Source organism: Nelumbo lutea, chromosome 2 (assembly GCF_056320005.1).
Source record: "Nelumbo lutea isolate HS-2025 chromosome 2, American lotus-T2T, whole genome shotgun sequence".
Taxonomy (NCBI): Eukaryota; Viridiplantae; Streptophyta; class Magnoliopsida; order Proteales; family Nelumbonaceae; genus Nelumbo; species Nelumbo lutea.
This window is the reverse complement of record NC_142685.1, coordinates 39,196,574-39,212,166: the sequence shown is the minus strand read 5'-3', so window position 1 is coordinate 39,212,166 and position 15,593 is coordinate 39,196,574. Positions and strand designations below refer to the sequence as shown.

The following is a 15,593-nucleotide window of genomic DNA, read 5'->3' as shown; positions in this document are numbered from 1 at the left end:
TATTTTATTTGTTTATTTTATCTTTTTATTATTTTTTATATTTTTTGTGTATTCTTGGTTTTCATTTTTTTAATTTTCTTTTTTATTTCAATTTTGTTGTTTTCATTTCCATTTTAGTAACTTAGTCACTTCCCTCTCTTTTTATTTATATATATTTTTTATTTAGTAACTTTTTCACCCATTCCAACACCCAATTTTTTATTAGCATATTACCATTGTTTCATCCTTTTTTTTTGTGTATTTTATTTTTTTATCTATTTTTCCCCATCATTATTTCCTTTCACTATCTTGTTTCCCCCTAAGGTTGTGTTTGGAACCAAAGGTGATTGCCTGATTGGTAGGGTTTGGTAGGCCTAATTGGGTCTAGAATCTGAAAGAATAGTGGTTCAATAGATCTGAGGCTTCGAAATGGAACCTTAGTATGATGAATACAAACAAAGGCATTTTGGGCCGTAGTTTTACAGGTGGGTATTTTAGGGTATTTGGGATCTTGTGGTAATGTCTGATTGGTCTGGGGTTCAAGATCGAATGGATTTGGGTCAACAGGATGATCCAAAACAAAATCTTGGTTTGATGAAAGGGCAAATTAAGGAGTCTGGGATTGAGATTTTATGGGTAGGTGTTTTGATGTATCTAGATATTAATGGTGTGGTTTGATAAGTTCGGATGTGTTAAGATCAAGGGAATCTGGGTGCCGAGTGTTTTGATTAATGAGAGATTGAAATAGAATCTTCTCTTGATGAAGGGGTAAATAGAGGAATCTTAAGCTAAAATTTTATGGGTAGTTATTTTGAGAGGTCTTGAGTCTGATGGTGATGTCTAATCTAAGGCTAAAAGTGTAGATGGGGGTTGATTGGGGTCATCGGATTGGTATCAGATGGGTTTAAATGGTTGATTTAGGGGCTTTTGGTGTTTCAGAGAGGTTGGATGAGTTCGATCGGATGTTTGGGGTAAATTGGAAGTTCAAGTGGCAGACCGAGTAAAAATTGGGTGCTGACATCTACCCCTCTTTATTGTAAGGTATGGAATTACGAAACAACAAATATCAAAAGAAGCACACAAAGATTTTTGCGAGGGGAAAGCTTGGAAGAGGGGAAAAGTGAGGAAAGAGTGTTAAAGTGAATGAAGAGGCGAAGAAGAAAAATTCCTTTGCAACATCGTTTTATTATGTTCAGGCCATTTTATTATTGGAAAAATGACATCTCTTAGGTATCAAGAACATTCGGAATCAAGATACATTTACCGTAAAAGAAAGGCATTAACAGAGGTCATGTGGTTGATATAGCATAGCTTATCTTCTTTCATGTGAGAGGTATCATTCCATGTGGTAGCAATTTACACTTGAAAACTCAACAAAACACTTGAAAAATCTAATGAGAGTGCAAAGTGTTGTGCCTTTGAGTGTGTGGCAGTATTCATAATAATGCATGATTAAATGTGATTTCTCCATTTAGTATTCTCGCTTATACTCCTTAGCGATGGTGGGGAATTCACAAATTCAACACACTAATAGGATAGTAGATGGTTGAAATGCTTCTAGACATGCTGCCACACGCTTAGAAGGTGGTGAAGGAGATACTACCAAGCTCTCATTATCATCAATTTTTACTTTTAGTTTTCAATTTTTATATTTATCATGATATGATATGCTTCAATTTGAAATAAAGACATTGACAATAAAAAAAGGTGTGTTATGCCACAACACAAATAACAATCCACTATAAGTCGGGGAAATACAAAAATTACATTATGTCATTATGCAAATTGATGTTAATTTTTTCACCACGAGAGACTTTGTTGCTGTAACGGACTTTAATGCCATAAAGAACTTTGATGTCATGAGGGACTTTGATGCCATGGAAGACTTTATTGTCATAACAGACTTTGATGACATAAGTGATTTTGGAACGAATTTAATTAAGATGAATGGTTTTTAACTAAACAACGATGTTATATTATAAGCAATTCAACAAGAACCATGTTATGCCATGAAGCAATTATCAATAAAATACTGATATTTTAGCCATGAGAGACTTTAGCGTCATGAAAGATTTTAATGTTGTAATGGACTTTGATGCCATGATGGACTTTGAGGCAGATATAATTCAAACGAGCAACTAATGATGATTTTTCTCTTTTTTACTAAACAAGTGATTTTTATATTTGATATATGTTATGCCACAATGCAAATAACAATCCATTGTATGTTGGGAAATAAGTAATAAAATATTGAATCTTAGCCACAAGGGACTTTAATGACATAATAGACTTTGATAAGATTTAATCTAGATGAGTAATTTTAAATTGAAACTTGATAAGGAAGTGATGATCTTTAGCTGAAACAATGATTTCTACATTTATAATGTGTTATGCCACAAAGCAAATGTTACGTCATGATGAAATTACCAATGAAACATTGATATTTTGCCGCAAAAGACTTTGGTGTTGTAACGGACTTTACTACCACAAGGGACTTTGATGTCGCGAGTAATTTTACTGTCGTAACGGGCTTTGATGTCATAAGGGACTTCGAAACAGATTTGACTCACATGAATTGTTTCGACTAAAGCTTGATAAGGTAATGATCTTAAACTGAAATAGTGATGATTTCTATATCTAGGATGTGTTATGCTATGATGCAATTATCCACAAAACATTGATATTCTGCCACGAGTAACTTTGGTGCCATGAAGGACTTTAATGCCGTAACGGACTTTGAAACAAATATGATTATTATGATCAAACAATAATTTCTATGTCATAAGGTGGGAAATGATGTGGCTATCTAGAAGCTAAATGATTTTAAAAAGCATGATATGATTAACTAAAAAAAATATAATTCATTATATAATGAATGATTTTTAAAAGAAACTTTTAATTAATCAATTGATTAAGAAAAACACAATGCAAAATGTCATATTCAGATGATTCAAAGTAATGGATGTTCAAAGGTAAAGTTCCATTGGGGATTTTTGCCAAACTCGAAAAAGAAATACAAATAGCTATTTCTTTTTTAGAAAGTAATGATCAACATATTTCAAATCTCAAAAACATAAACATTGGATATGAATGATTGTTGATCAAAGATTCATATTGAGAAACACCCATCGAAAGAGGTTGGCCCAGTTTGGATGAATTAAGAATGAACACTCACGAAGAGGATAACCGCTCAATTTTGCACTAAAAAACTGATGATTTAATGAAATTGGTGTCGATGGTGCACTCAAATGAGGGAAGAAGCTAGATTTGCTCAAACTAAATTAAGAGATAATTTTGTCATGCTCCTAATAATTGACAACTTCATTGTCTTTGATATCAATTTTCCTGATGCATCACACTTCTAACAAGAAGACTTTCTTTCTCTTTTTTTATTTTACCATTTTTACCTAGATTTAAAGAATCATTAGGCTTGATTTCTTCTTTCCCTTTTTTCTCTTTTCTTCTTCATTTTTTGCCAACCCATTCAGGTCTGTCTAATGCCAACAGTTCTAAAACAAGGGATAAAAGGCTTAAGAAACTTAAACTATAATAAGTATTGGATGTTTGAATCCATATTTAAAGCTTTATTCAAAATTATGCTCTTGTACTCTTATTTTTCCTCAATCAAACATTCTCGTAATCATAAATGAAACAAATTGCTCTTCATGTCTTTTAATACTCTGAGTTGAGCACCCAGGTGATCAATGAGGACTTTATTATAGAATGAAATGTAAATTAATAATGTTAAAATAAAAACCAAGAACGGATGTCACTATAGAACAATATCTCATCGATTTGATCATCACATCTGCCCTAGTTTTTTTTTTCTTACTTGTTCTTCTCTTTATTCTTTGTAGCAATTGATTATTCTAGCTTTTCTTTGAGACCTCATTTTTTTCTCATTTTTTTGCAAAAAAGAAAAAAAGAAAAACTTGTTGAGATTTACACACCATTAAACATATGACATTTGCCTTCTAAGAGGGTTTATTTGAAGGATTAGTTCCTATAAAGGCTCAAAGAGATGACTAGCAAAATGAATAATAAAGAAGATTTGACGAAAAGGGATAAAGCAATAGGCCAAAAGAGGGCCTCCCATCATTTCTTCATTAAATGCATAACCCATAGGAAAGAACTACATGTCAAGCATAATTTGAGTTTAACCAACTCAAGGGTATTTATGTCATTTTACAATTTACACACTTAGAAATTTTGAGGTTATTTGAATGAAAGTGATTCTCCCCCCCCCCCCTCCTTTTCTTTTTCATTTTTCTCTTTTCTCTCTTTTCTTTTAAAATTTTTATAGCCCTTTGGAAAGAAGCATCTTGGAACTTTGCTTGGTTTAACAAAGAAAAAGGTCCAATGAAATCAGCTCAATAGGCTAACTACTAATGTTATCAATGATCATGACATCTAGGGAATAAGCAGTCGATAATGTCGTCCAATCCTTTCCTAGATTCATCAGCAAAGCACTAGGTAAATACGACGCCTACATTCTATGCTAGTTCAAGAAACATATCAAAAAAAGAGTGCATACCCCCTTGCAATGATTTCAACCTTATGACTACCCTAGTTTGAGCTATCAATGATTGATTTATTTGTCGACATAGTCAGAAATGGATATTATTATTTTGAAATGATAGGATTACTCCCATCTCCTTAGACATTTCTATCAATGGGCCATCAATTAATAATCATTTTTTACAAAGTTATGCCTTGAGGCCTACTCATGCATTCTTCTCAAGGGAAATGGCGGTTTTATCTCTTTCCTAGTTTGGGAAGTCCCCTTCTTTAAAACACATTGCTTTTTTAGAAGCACAAAAGGCAAAACAATAAAATGAAATAGCTAAGTAAAGTTTTCATTAATTCAAAAGATGAGTCATCTAATGACCATATTCATTTCTAAACTACAAAAAGGTAAAAGCAAGACATAAAGGAATAACTGAAAAGCAGTACTAATACAACAAAAACAAAGGCGATGACATCTTTTAGCGAATCAGCTTCTTAGGCATCGGTGGTGCCATGTTTGGAATTTCCCTAGTGGGATCAAATAAATCCCTGTCGATAAGACCTTAAATAGCAAATTTCAACACCCAACAATGATCGGTTCTATGCCTAGGCCCCCGTGATAAGCATAAAATAATCTTCATTGTACTTCTTCGACTTCGGTACTAGGGTGGTTTCCATTTTAATGGTCGAAGATATCCCTTTGAAATAAGGAAGGGTAACAATTGAGCATGAGAGCATGGTAAATGGGTGAGGACCCTTTTTCTTCTTTTCTTGTTTGAGGTATTTGGGCTAGAGCAAAGGATAATGCATATGATACTGGTTGGGAAGATGATGGGTAGATTGGAATTATTTGGGATGGGATCGAAATGACAAGAGATTTCTTAACAAGTGCACCATTGACTTAATCTCATTATGTTCTTTCCTTTCTTACATTCCTCTTTTTTATTTGCATCCTAAGGAGCATTGAAGCTCGAAGAATGGATATCACATGCATGAAACAATATGAAGGGAAAACCCATGTATGTATGTGTGTGCGTGTATGTGTGTATGTGTGTGTGTGTCATTGGTGAAGTGAATGAAATATAAGAAAACATGCTATAAATGGCATGGCTAAGGTAGGGTAGGACCTATCAAGGAGGCAACCTAGGGTTGCTTAACAAGTATGAAGAATCTTAGACCTAAAAGATTAGATTATGAAATTTCAAATGATTATAAAACTTTCATTTTTATTTTACTATTCAAGTTGAACCCAAGTGCCACTACTTAGGCTGCCTATGTACCCCTCACAAGGGATTAGACCGAGTGTAGTTTGGGTTATTTACAATGTTTAACACAAAGCAAGGAATACAAAATTAAAAGGATCAAAACATGTGATATGCTGCCAAAGCTAAAGGGTTCCACCATTGATAAGATTTTGTACTACAAGCTAGAGAGGAACACACTGGTTAGCAGGATGACCTGGCATCTGATGATAATCATAGGACACATTCAATTTGAACCCTCGAGGGAGCGGATTTGGAACTGGTCTTGGCTAAAGTTGAACCAAATGTCTTTCTTGTATCAACCAAGGAAGTAACTGAGAAAGTGGCATTGAGAGAGGAGTAAGATTTCTCTTAACCCTTCTATTTGATTGGGAGGGAGTAGTAGGATGCTTATAACTCGACTCGAAGGTCTAACTTTTTGATAAGTAGCTTGTACTTCATTTACTTCACTAAATGGTGGAGGGTTTATAGTCGGACCGCGACTTCCTGATTGAAAGTCATGCTTAGTTCTCTTACCAATAATGACTATGCCCTTGAAATCCTGATATTTCATGAACGTTGAGAAAGGGTAGCTCTAGGGTGCTTAAAAACAATTCAATCATTTCTTTCAAAAGGATGGGAGTCTTCAACTGAGCAGCAATAGATCTCCATCAATATGCATATTCAACAAAACTTTCTTTAGGCGCTTTTCGTATGCCTTCTATTGCCTCTCTTGTCGGAGCCAAATCTATGCCATAATTAAATCGCTCCAAAAAAGTTGTGGCCACCTGTTTCCAAGTCTTCTTCTTATCTACTTCAAGTGATGTGAACCATGCTAGTACTTCACCCTCCAAACTTCGCTAGAAAAGGTGAATAAGGATCTTCTCATCTACTCCAAGCTGAAACATCTCTCCATAGTGTGTACTTTGATGCACTCTTGAACACTTTTTTTCCGTTATATTTCACAAACTCTAGAATTTTAACACCTTTTGGCAATTCTAACCTCGAGTATATGCACAACTCATTAAAATCTAGTGCAGGAGGGGGCTGAATGTGCTTCAACTCTTTTAAATAAATTGATTCTACTATATGCCATATTGGATTCGGGAAAGATCCTTTGGGCTGAAAATGGAGAATGGTGAAACTAGGATGAAGCTTTAGACCTTGAGGTTGAAGAACGATCAAGGTATCGATGGTAGATATGGTGGACAATTCAAAGTAGAGTATTCTCTTTTAGGGGGTGCAAATATCTCTATTTCTTCATCGCTCACTTAGTAGAAAAGAGAAGAGGGGGTGAGGAGATCACCACCTCTTCCTCCTTGGTTTCGAGCAAGACAATGGTGAATAGTGAATTCTTGAGAAAAAAAAACAAGAGAAGAGGAAGAAGAAGAAGAATAGAGGGTCTTGGGCAACGATGGAGGAGGAATAGAGGGTTTGTCTTTGCACCAAAGACCAGACCCTCATATCTGAATTCCTTATCTAAGAGATATGCAAAAACCCTTTGGGATCTAAGAGATATCTCATATCTGAGATATAGGTAGAAACCCCTTTGCCAAAACCACTTCATCCTCTCCAGTGGAAGCAAGTGCGAACTAACCTCTGGAGATTTCCAACAACATTAGAACTAGTCTATGTCCGATCTACCCAAACTGAAAAAGGACATTTTTTACCATATAAGGGTATATTAATGATTTTCAAAAAATATAATGCTCATGTGATATCACATGTGAACCAGATGGAATGTTGAAAATTTTAGGTAATTGTTAGAAACAAGGGTGGCATTAGCCAATTTTCAAACTATAATAAATTTACGCAAGTATAACATGGTCATGGGTGACACACAGAGTGACGGAGGGAAGGAAAACGAACAGGTGGTATTGTGGTAAGGACATTAATGTCATTACCTAAAATACGGTGGGTTTTATCGTAAGTTAGTTCGATATTAGCATTCTTTCGCTGACTGCCGTCTTTCTACCTTCCGCTCTATTTCTCTCTCCAAGTTTTCATTATTTTCGCTCCATTGGTTGCTTGCTTTCTCGCTCGGCTGTATTATTATTACCTCAGCAGCAGCAGCAGCAGCAGTGCTGTTCTTTGCTGTTTCTGTAAGAACTGTTTCTTTGATAATACATTCATCTTCATTTTGGTTTTTTAGGTCTTTGTGATTCTTACAATGGTTGTTTGTGTATTCTAGGGTTTGTGAGTTGAGTTGAAGAGCACAATTGTTTGTGTGACTCAATTTTGAGTTTTCTGTATTAGGTTTTGACGTTTTGTTTATCTTTGAAGTTTGGATGGGTTTTTATTAATGGTGTTTGGAGGTCTAATTCGGTTGAAGTAGTGGGAGAAGAGAGACGACATCTGGTTGTCGCGTGCTTCTTTTGATTTTCTTTTTGGGGCTTCAAATGTTGATTCGATGCCCTTTAATGCTAATTCGGATGGTGAAATTTGGTCTAAATAGCGATTCAAACAAGGAAGAACTGTAGATACTTGTTTGAAGATTTGTTTTTTGGTCTCAATTCTAGTTTTAATGGTTTCATAGTCAAACGATTGGAACTATAGCATGTGTCTTTTTCTGTGTCAGATCACGTATCAAGCTCTAGGTACCTAATCGACCCAAACCATGTTGCAACTTTTGTCTGGGTGTGCATGCCTCATAAAATGACTTTAGTCTGCTGGTTGAACCTGAAATTGTGAAAATAATCATATTCGTTTCTAATATTTTGCTTAGAGATATTGATTGTCAAGTTCAATTTAAAACATAATGAACTCATCTTCTATCTGTTACAAGGTATGCATATTTCTTGTACTTCGAAAATTGAAAAGAAAGTTCTGGATTTTGAGGGAGAATTGATCTTTTTACTTTCTAGTTGGATGTTTCCTCTACTTCTATTAAGTTTCTGATTTCATGACTAAAATAAATCATCGCCACTATCTTTTAGCAACTTGGCGCTGTCATTCAATGAATGTATAAGTTATACATTCATAAAAAAAATGAATGTATAAGTTATTTAATTTTAATGAAGCAAGGTGTTATAATTTTGTTTTCCCATTTAAAAGTTTTTTTTTTCAAAATATCCTCCTTTATTTTATAATTTTTTCTGTTTTTTTGAAGTTTGTGACTAGATTACTGATTTGATGTATGAGTCTACTCAAATTGAGTTAGCTGTTTGAGATTTGATTGACTTAGGATTTTTGTGGTTTAAAATGCCTAGGTTTTAGTGTTTAACAGGCTATTTTTTCTCTGGTAAATGGTAATGAAGTGTGTATGCAGGGAAAGGTTTGCTATCTGGTTTGGTAACTGAGATTGACTAAATCATGTAGGAATCCTCCTCATGGGAACTTAATTTGGGGCTCAGCAAAAGCCACTTTATTACCTTCCCTTCCTTTTTGTTAATGGAAAAAGCTTTTACCCTAAAATACTTTGCCATGTGTTCAAAATAGATCTTCTTTTGTTAAAGAAAATTAAAACTATGAACAACTATTATCAATTAGGCAAATTTCAAATACAGGGTTGGGTATGGTCCTATTAGGCTTGTATGGGCTATGTGATTGAACACTTGGACAACTCAGTGGGGTTCCTTTTTCTGATGGACCATCTGGATCTGCTCCTGGATCCTCTCCATGGCACAAATAGGTGAGAGCAGGGGTGTTGGGCTCATATTGATGGAAATGAACACTTGGTCAATCTAGTGGGTTCTCTATTCAATGGACTGTCTGGATTGGTGGCAAAGGATTCTACATGAACCTGGAGCCTTCCATCTGACCGTTGAGTTTGGGGCCTAAAAAGACTTCCATGTTCTTCTCTTTTTTTCTGATGTCTTTTAAAATAAAAATTTGAAAAGTTAATGGGCTATTAGTTATGGAGCAAAACTCCAATTTTGAGGTTCGGTGGGGTTAATTTGTACCTGAAGAGTGAATCAGATCTGGATTGGTCACAGGCAACACCTAGGTGACAAGGTGCCATGGTGGGTTGCCTTGCTTAAATTGCCTACCTATTTTCTTCATGGCCATATGAACTATTTGTATATTCTTTAGTTTTTGAGATTCTAATAATAATATACATACTAAACTAAAATATTCATTTTATGGGTTTATATACAGACTTCTTTTTATTATCTTATTTTTTGTTAGGGTTCAGTCATTGAAAATGCAGGCCCAACTCATGTAAAAACTCAGGGTGGGTTTGTAAGGCTCAGGTTAGCATGCCCAAGTTACATTGCTACCTTTCTTTTCATCTTTCCTTATGGAAAAAGGGGGCTTAGCCCCTATGTTTTTCTAAATTTTCTTTTCTTTCTTTTTCTTTTCATGTATATGTTGATTTTCTATGTTTTAATGTGAAGTTTATACTTTTTTATGAAGATTATAGATACTTATTAGTGAAAGATGGTTGCTGGTTGCTAAACCTAGGAAACTACCCTAGATTCATGTTATATATTTTATAAAAATCCACCACCTTTGTTACCTAGCCTCTTTGGTGCCTTGGAAAACTATGGAAGCTTCCTACTTGACCTGATTACAGAATCCTGTTCCATTTATACATCATTCATCATCATCATCATCACCATTATTATTACTATTATTATCATCATCATCATCATCACCACCACCATTATTATTATTATTGTTATTGTTATTGTTATTGTTATTGTTATTGTTATTGTTATTGTTGTTGTTATTGTTATTGTTTGTAACTGTAATATTTCATATGGCATAAGAGTTCAACCTTCTTTTTGATATTATCATTTTTGTTTCTCTTAGGCCTTAGTTGTTGATACTTGCTAAATTTATTAAATTGTTTGTACTACTTGAAGTTTTGCCATTTCTCATTTTTATTCATTTTTTTGCAAATTAGTTTGTTTCTTGTTCAGGCTATTACTTCTAATTAACTCTTTTGCTTTACAAGGTTGTGGAATACCTTTTCATTTGGACTAAAGATGGCCAACAGTCCAGCACCATTTTCTGATATTGGCAAGAAAGCAAAAGGTAAGATGAATTTTCATTCAGACCAAAAAGTGATTTGATTGATGAATTGCCCAGTTATAATGCACATTGTACATGTCAGCAGAGGTTGACTTGATCCTTGGAGCACATTTTATTCATTAATTTTGTTTCAATGTGGTCAATATTAAAGGTGTTTTTCTTTTGGAGCAGCAATAGCAAATCAACTTTTCATCGAGGAAGTCTATTCAGATTGCTTGTTTGAAAGAAGTTTTAACATGCAAAGGAAAAAAAAAATGAACCAGGGTGGTACTTCAAGGAAAACTCAATTAATGTAATTCTTGTCCCACCTATATGATATTGGCTATATGAATCCTGTTCCATCTTTCCACTCTGTTTGGTGTGGTAAGTCAGGTTAGCACAACCTAGCAATCAGTAGAGTGATGGGTCCCCTAGGTATTAAAGTGATTTATAAAAGAAGGGGTTCAAAGTCTAAATTGATTTTTTTTTCATAATAAAATAAAATAAACTTATATTTATAAAAAAAAATCTTAAAAACAAACAACTAAGGCCTTTGTGGCCAAAGTGAAAACAAACAACTGCCAAGTTTCCGCTATTACACACTTGAAAAGTAAGATCTCAAGAACTTTTAGGGAGCTTTTGGGCATGTGGAGAGTGCCTTGTTAGGGGATGATTAGCCTCATCAAAGTAATCTCTCCTATTCAGCTGCATCTGATGATTAACCTAAAATGTTTTTTTTTTTTGATAAATAAACTAATCAAGCAAAATGTTCCTGTATTGCATTTTTCTTATCTCTAGTTTTTGTCTTATTTATTCGTATTATTGAAACATGTTTTCTTCTTTGCAGACCTTTTAAACAAGGACTATAACTTTGACCACAAATTCACATTGACAATGTTGAGTGATGCTGGAATGGTATGTTCTCATTTGTATACTTTGCAAGGTGGTGGTAATCATGGATTTCTAGACACCATGATGAAACTAGGTGACGGGCACTTTGTTGCCTAGATGACTTTTTAATGTTATTTTTAATAAAAAGCATGAATCCTAGGGTAATTCCCTAGGTTCCATAGCAGCTAGCAATCTTCTGCCACTTAATTATCAATTAGCTTCATAATAAGCATAGAAAATGAACGTATTTTTTGATTGGTAATTGTTAACTATATTGATTTGAAAAAGAATTGGATGTATTTACAAGAATGATGAAGTGCCAAGCACCCCAATCACCCCAAAGTGGTACTTGTGCTCTTTTTCCATCCCCCAAAGTGTTTTAAATTATGTTACAATTAAGACCCATTGTAGATAATCATCATATTCATGAGAACCATACTGGAATGAGAATTCATTTCAGCTGCTTCCGATTCCGATTCCTGTCTGAACCAAACACGCGGGAGGAATAGACCATTCTGATTCCAATTCTGATGGATTTTGATTCCCATTCCTACCAAGAGCCAAATGGACCCTAAATGAAATTGTACTCAAACAAACCATGCCTAAAGAGATCAGTTATTTCTACCTGAACACAAAATTCCTGAACAGAGTTCCTAATGAACAATACTGTAAGACATCTACATTCTATTACAATACCTCTTTCTTTCATGTTCTCTTTCAGCTGAGCCATATGATACTTTTATGTTGCAGGCATTCACAGCTACTGGTGTGAAGCGGGATCAACGTTTTGTTGGTGACATAAGTACACAGTACAAGAGTGGATGTACTACTGTGGATGTAAAAGTTGATTCTGGTTCTAATGTAAGGAGGGGACATCCATTAAGCTAACTAGCTGTTTGAACTATAGTTTTGTTGGCTACTTGTGCTTCTTTTCATTCTCATCACATTCATTGGTGAGCATTTACTCAATTATGTAAATTCTTTTGTAAACCAAAAACTTTGATACTTTGTAGGTCTCAACTACTGTGACGGTCAATGAAATCTTCCCATGCACCAAAGCAGCACTTAGTTTCAAAATACCTGATCACAAATCAGGCAAGGTTGGTACTTTACAAACTTATGAAGCAATTCATCATGTGTCTATGTTTCTGCGTGTCTTTGGTTTTGAATTATTATAGGGTTTGATATAATCTCAATATTGAACCAATAAAAAATATTATCTGAATAATGAACAGCGACACAGGGTAATAGCTGTATAGAACAAGCACTATGTTTCTATAATCTACTGTAGTCTAGTATGTAAACTTCTGAAAACCATGACATATCTATATTCTATGTGAATTATTAATTGCATAGGCCTCAACTACTGTAACGGTCACTGGAATATTTCCATGCACCAAAGCAGCACTTAGTTTCAAAATACCTGATCAAAAAGCAGGCAAGGTTGGTACTTTAGAAACCTATAAAGCAATTCACCATATGTGTTAATGTTTCCATGTGTCTTTGGTTTTGAATTATTATAGGGTTTGATATACTCTCAATATTGAACCAATAAAAAATATTATCTGAATAATGGATAGGGTAATAGCTGTATAGAACAAGCATTATGTTTCTTTAATCTAGGTAGTATGTAAACTTCTAAAAACCATGGCATATCTATATTCTATTTGAAATATTAATTTTATACCCAAATGATTCAGAGAAATAATTAAGGAGGAATAGAACCATCAAGTGGAAAAGAAAAGAGAAAATAGTGTTAGAAAGAGATAAATTGCGTGTCTCCATGGGTGCTTTGTAGCTTTAAACCTCTGTTAGATTGATTAAGGAGGCTTCTTGTATGAATTGGTTCAACATATGAAAGAAATTTAATGCAAGTAGCATGGGAGACATTGCTTGGTGCAATGATAAAATAACCAAAAGTTAGGCCTACATCATTGTAATCCCAATACTTTGGATAGCTGGACCATCATTAGGTAAAATTGGGAGAGAGGTCACCACTTTGAATGCCTACTTTAAAAATACTTATCTATATCTATTCAAGCCCAAAATTACCTGACTCAAGACATGTTGGGTTTGTCTTTAGCAAGTTATACTTGAGTTGTCTGGAGTTCATCCCTAACCATAGTCCTATTGCAATACTAACAAGCCGTATATGGTAGAAGCTACTTTTGTTGGGTAGCTTTTATGCTCTTTAACATTCTATGTGGAAGAGGAAGGGAAAGAAGATTGTAGAGTCCACAGTATCAAGGTGATGAAAGAACCAGAGTCTAATGATACCTAATTAATGTTGCAACTATTATGTTTTTTTCTATTTCTTCCATCTTTGAATATAAAATTGAGCTCAATGAATTTTCTTAACAATCCATTCATATTTGATTTGTCAGCTAGATGTGCGGTATATTCATCCTCATGCTTCTATCAATTCTAGCATTGGATTGACTCCAACGCCACTTCTGGAGCTGGCTGCAACAATTGGCAGCAAGGAGCTTGGTTTTGGTGGTGAAATTGCTTTTGATACTGCTTCTTCGTCTTTGACTAAATATAATGCTGGAATTGGCCTATTTAAACCTGATTTTTCTGCTGCACTCATATTGTAAGTGGGCGTTTAACCAGCTTATTTCATTTGTAGTATCATACCCTAGTTACCATGGATTTGGTCTTTGAACTGCCATGAATATTTCATGGTATTGGTTGTGGTTGCCTCGTCTTCTGGATGAATATCCTGTTATGCCATGCATTGGGGAAGTTCAGCTTTCCTGTTTCCTTATCCATGAAGAGAGGAGGGGGTTCATGTGATGATGGTTTATGTGGGAGGTGGAAGACCCAAATTATGTAGGAGAGGAGGGGATTCTTGGCCCCAAATTATGTCAGTGATAGTTTTTGATATTTAAGAGATGGACCTTTTTATGTGCTTTAGAACTGTCCTAGAAGCAAAATCTAGACAATGCTTCAGATGCGTGATTGTTTTATCTGTAAGGTCCATGTGATAGATTTTCGGAATGAATCTCAAGTTCTGCTTTTATCAAGTCAAGATTCTTTTAGACTTTCCATTTATTAATTCTGACGTGTTTTCTGCAAAATTGATTATTATCTATTTAGGGAGGACAAGGGGGAAACATTGAAGGCGTCTTATGTTCACTTGGTGAATCCCATCAATGGAACTGCTGTTGCTGCTGAATTGACTCACAGATTCTCCACCTATCAAAACAGTTTTACCTTTGGAAGTTCTCATTCCCTTGACCCCTTTACCATGGTGAAGACACGATTCTCTGACAATGGAAAACTAGCAGTTCTTTGCCAGCGGGAATGGAGGCCCAAATCGTTGGTAACTTTTTCAGCTGAGTATGATCCCAAGGCAGTCAGTTCGGCTTCCAGGTTTGGTCTCGCCTTAGCACTCAAACCTTAAAATTAGGGATACTCTTTTTATGTTTAATGAACTTTTATTATAATTTTGTCATGCTATAATTTTTTAAACCCGAGGTGGGTTTTCTCTCAGTTGCTTCGAGAAACAAAGTTGGTTTATGATTTTTTTTTCCCTGAAGAAAAATGGTGGGAGAAGTTGAACCCAATTTTGGATGAAATTCATATAGTGATTGTTTATTATTATTTTTGCATCCGAAACTGAAAAATTGCTACTTTACATGATGTGCGATGCATATCACGAGATATCTTTGTTTATGACACTATTGTCATTCCAAGAATCATGTTATTGTAGAAATATTTGAGTTCTTTTATTGTTTGCTCAGTAAGAACCGTGTCTTTAGGCCTATATGGTCTGAGCAGAGACCGTGTCTTGTTGTCAAATTTTATACCCGGTCAAGATTTGTACTGTGATCTAACTCGGTCTATGCGTTTTCGTTAATTTTTGACCTGGCATAATTTAAGAAAACCAAAAAACATTCATGTTGGATTTCCGACTAGAGTGTTTGCGTTTGGAGTTGAAGGAATTCTTTGTTCGAGTCCCTTAGATACTGTTGCGCGAAAAGTGGGTCGATGTGTCTGATGCTTGGACAATAACAA

General features: G+C 34.8%; 1 protein-coding gene across 1 annotated transcript; it reads left to right on the top strand.

Annotated features, from left to right (window-relative positions):
• Positions 1-7,525: 7,525 nt before the first annotated feature.
• VDAC4 (voltage dependent anion channel 4) lies at positions 7,526-15,179 on the top strand. The gene is made up of 7 exons (XM_088969051.1): positions 7,526-7,828; positions 10,627-10,706; positions 11,530-11,597; positions 12,324-12,434; positions 12,587-12,673; positions 13,958-14,166; positions 14,673-15,179. Exons 2-7 carry the CDS (start codon positions 10,658-10,660, stop codon positions 14,977-14,979), a joined length of 831 nt encoding a protein of 276 aa, XP_088825177.1. The 5' UTR covers positions 7,526-7,828; positions 10,627-10,657; the 3' UTR covers positions 14,980-15,179.
• Positions 15,180-15,593: the final 414 nt, after the last annotated feature.